The sequence below is a fragment of the Salmo trutta genome, chromosome 7 (genome assembly GCF_901001165.1).
Source record: "Salmo trutta chromosome 7, fSalTru1.1, whole genome shotgun sequence".
Classification (NCBI taxonomy): Eukaryota; Metazoa; Chordata; class Actinopteri; order Salmoniformes; family Salmonidae; genus Salmo; species Salmo trutta.
Window position 1 is genome coordinate 28,082,855 of NC_042963.1, and position 3,319 is coordinate 28,086,173.

At 48.4% G+C, this 3,319-nt stretch overlaps 1 protein-coding gene across 1 annotated transcript in view; it reads right to left on the reverse strand.

The window, feature by feature from the left end:
• Positions 1-1,171: 1,171 nt before the first annotated feature.
• Positions 1,172-3,319, reverse strand: part of mrpl23 (mitochondrial ribosomal protein L23) — a 119,631-nt gene continuing 117,483 nt past the window's right edge. The window contains exon 5 of the mRNA XM_029758492.1: positions 1,172-2,251. Within this exon, the coding sequence (XP_029614352.1) occupies positions 2,087-2,251 (165 nt within the window). The 3' untranslated portion in view covers positions 1,172-2,086. The remainder of the gene's footprint in view (positions 2,252-3,319) is intronic.

The following is a 3,319-nucleotide window of genomic DNA, read 5'->3' on the forward strand; positions in this document are numbered from 1 at the left end:
GTGGTCCACTTAAAGGATTGCTGTAGATCATGAGTTATTATTTTCCTCCTCCCTCTCTCTTTCTCTCTACTCCATCCTCCTATCTCATTCACACTGTTCTCTCTCTCTCTCAGTATCAGGACTACCACGTCTTATGTGAAGGCGAGGGAAGAGAACCCTCTACATGGCCCCATCTTTCCCCTCCCTCCTATCCATCACCCCCCCATCCCCCACACCACACCCTGTAGCCTCCTGTATCCTGACAGGCAGGGAGAACATTGTGTGAATAAACAGGGAAAGTAGTGCCAGCTGCAGACACTGCTGCACTGCTGGGGGAAATGCATTGTGCTCCCAGCGTTTTATTGGGTATGGGGAGGGAGGGGAGGAAGAGAGGAGGGAGACATAGTTGCTTGGCAAACACCAGAGCTAGATTTCCCAACTTTCATGTGGGGTCTCTTCAGGAGGTGAGGAGAGCAGAGGGGAATTTGGGCTCGCTCGCTCTTTCCCTCTCCAGCTGCTTCTCTGGACGACCAGGGAGGGATGAGGTGGAAGAAAAAGCGTGACAGAGAGAGAAAGAGATGGAGAAAGTTTTGTGGGGGCTTGTTTTGTTCTAAATCAAATAGTTTTATAGCTACGCAGGGGGTGTGTGGTTCCAGGCACAACACAATGGCCAACAGGATCAATATTGACATTCTCCTTGGCGATAGTCCGGTTGGCTCGGTGTGGTCAGAGGACTGAGGTATGAAGGACTGGAACCCACATGGACACGCTGCCATTTTGTGGTCACGGCTGGAGGACAGTTTCAGTAAGGTCCTGGGTTTATCCCACAATGGCAGTTCTTAGACAGCCTTGGGAGAGTATACCCTGGCTCTGTCCCAAATGGCATCCACCTCCTTATATAGTGCACTCATCTTGACCAGAGCCTTATGGGTGCACTACATGGAAAATAGGGTGCCATTTGGGACACAACCCTGACCCTCCCTTAAGGACCCTATTAAGGCCCTATTACCGTAAGTCGGCTTTCATCCTTCTGGTCTGTTGCCAGCTCGTAGCACAGCTCATTACTTTATCACAATAACTGGACCACTTTGGCACCACCGTGCTGTATGGGACTGTGTGTGTGTGGAGCGTGGTATTGGAAGTGCCCAGTCCAAGGAAAAACACAGCAGTGGTAGACTAAAGAGAGTAAATGTAACAGTAAGCAGAGGCTTGACAAGTTACTTTTTATTAGCTTTTCCTTGTACAGTAGTTCACAGTAAAACACTCACACAGACAGATTGAGGTGAACTGAATCATACAGTAAAACACTCACACAGACATATTGAGGTGAACTGAATCATACAGTAAAACACTCACACAGACAGATTGAGGTGAACTGAATCATACAGTAAAACACTCACACAGACATATTGAGGTGAACTGAATCATACAGTTAAAACACTCACACAGACATATTTAGGTGAACTGAATCATACAGTAAAACACTCACACAGACAGATTGAGGTGAACTGAAAACACATTTCCACACAGTAGCCTTGTCCTTCAGGGAGAGGTGGCCAACCCTCCTGTTTGAAAACTACTGGGGGTGCAGGGTTTTGTTCTAGCTCTGCTCTAACACAACTGATTTGACAGTTCATCAGCAGTATTCAGCTACTCTCATCAAAACATTGGCTTGTTGAATCGGGTGTGTTACAGTAGGTTCAGAGCAAAATCCTGGATTCCCATTAGGTCTCCAGAAGGAGGGTCGGCCAACACTGGAAAAAGTGGTGTTACCTGACAATAGAGAATGTCTCAAATGTTGAAAAACTGTATTTTAAGTATTTTCCATTGTTATTCACCAATTAATATAATGTCTGAACAGCTATTGGTCACATTGCATTCTTACAATGACAGTAGCTAGGTTTCTATCCAATTGGCGACAGATTTTCATACGAATATTCTACAATCTGCATTAACAAAATATGCTAATTTTCCCACCAGTGGTGTTTCCACCAAACTGACTTGTTGCGGATAAAAATCTGTACATGATGACACACAATATTAACAGTCTCTCACAAACAAACCCACACACTAGCACTGCATATCTCCGAACACACACACTCTCGCTCTACAGGCCGAACCACTCTGTGAGCCCTCCCCTGCGAAGGTCCGGTTTCTGCCTCTGTTTCTCATCCTCCATGAACTTCTCCTGCATCTCCTCCACCGAGCCCTCGGCTGACTTCACATCCTTCTCGGTGAAGATGTCAGGGAACTCGAATGTCTGCTGCTGCACCTGGAGACACACAGAGGGAGAGTGTTAGAGACAGACACACCTAGGGTCAATCTGAAATGGCAACTCGCCACCAACCCCTTGTCCCCTAAGCCCTTGGTCTCTACTCACTTAGCTGACAAGACAGGGGCCATGAGGTGTTACACACAAATGCTTGTGTGCTATAGACCGTAGACAGACACTTTCCAACTCCTTTATCACCAAAGCTATCACTTCTCTCTCCCTCACAGACATTCTCTCTCTCCCTCACAGACAGTCTCTCTCTCCCTCACAGACAGTCTCTCTCTCCCTCACAGACAGTCTCTCTCTCCCTCACAGACAGTCTCTCTCCCTCACAGACAGTCTCTCTCTCCCCCTCACAGACATTCTCTCTCTCTCCCAGACACAGTCTCTCTCTCCCTCCCAGACACAGTCTCTCCCTCACAGACACTCTCTCTCTCTCCCTCAGACTCTCTCTCTCTCTCCCTCAGACACTCTCTCTCTCTCCCTCACATACATTCTCTCTCTCTCCCAGACAGTCTCTCTCCCTCAGACATTCTCTCTCTCTCTCTCCCAGACACAGTCTCTCTCTTTCTCTCTCTCTCCCAGACACAGACAGTCTCTCTCTCCCACACACAGAAAGTCTCTCTCTCCCACACACAGACAGTCTCTCTCTCTCTCTCTCCCACACACAGACAGACAGTCTCTCTCTCTCTCTCTCTCCCTCCCTCTCCCACACACAGACAGTCTCTCTCTCTCTCTCTCTCTCTCTCTCTCTCTCTCTCCCAGACACAGACAGACAGTCTCTCTCTCTCCCACACACAGACAGACAGTCTCTCTCTCTCTCTCTCTCCCCCTCTCCCACACACAGACAGTCTCTCTCTCTCTCTCTCTCCCACACACACACACAGACAGTGTCTCTCTCTCTCTCTCTCCCACACACAGACAGACAGTGTCTCTCTGTGTCTCTCTCTCTCTCTCTCTCTCTCTCTCTCTCTCTCTCTCACACAGTCTCTCTCTCTCTCTCTCTCCCTCTCCCACACACAGACAGTCTCTCTCTCTCTCCCACACACACACAGACAGTCTCTCTCT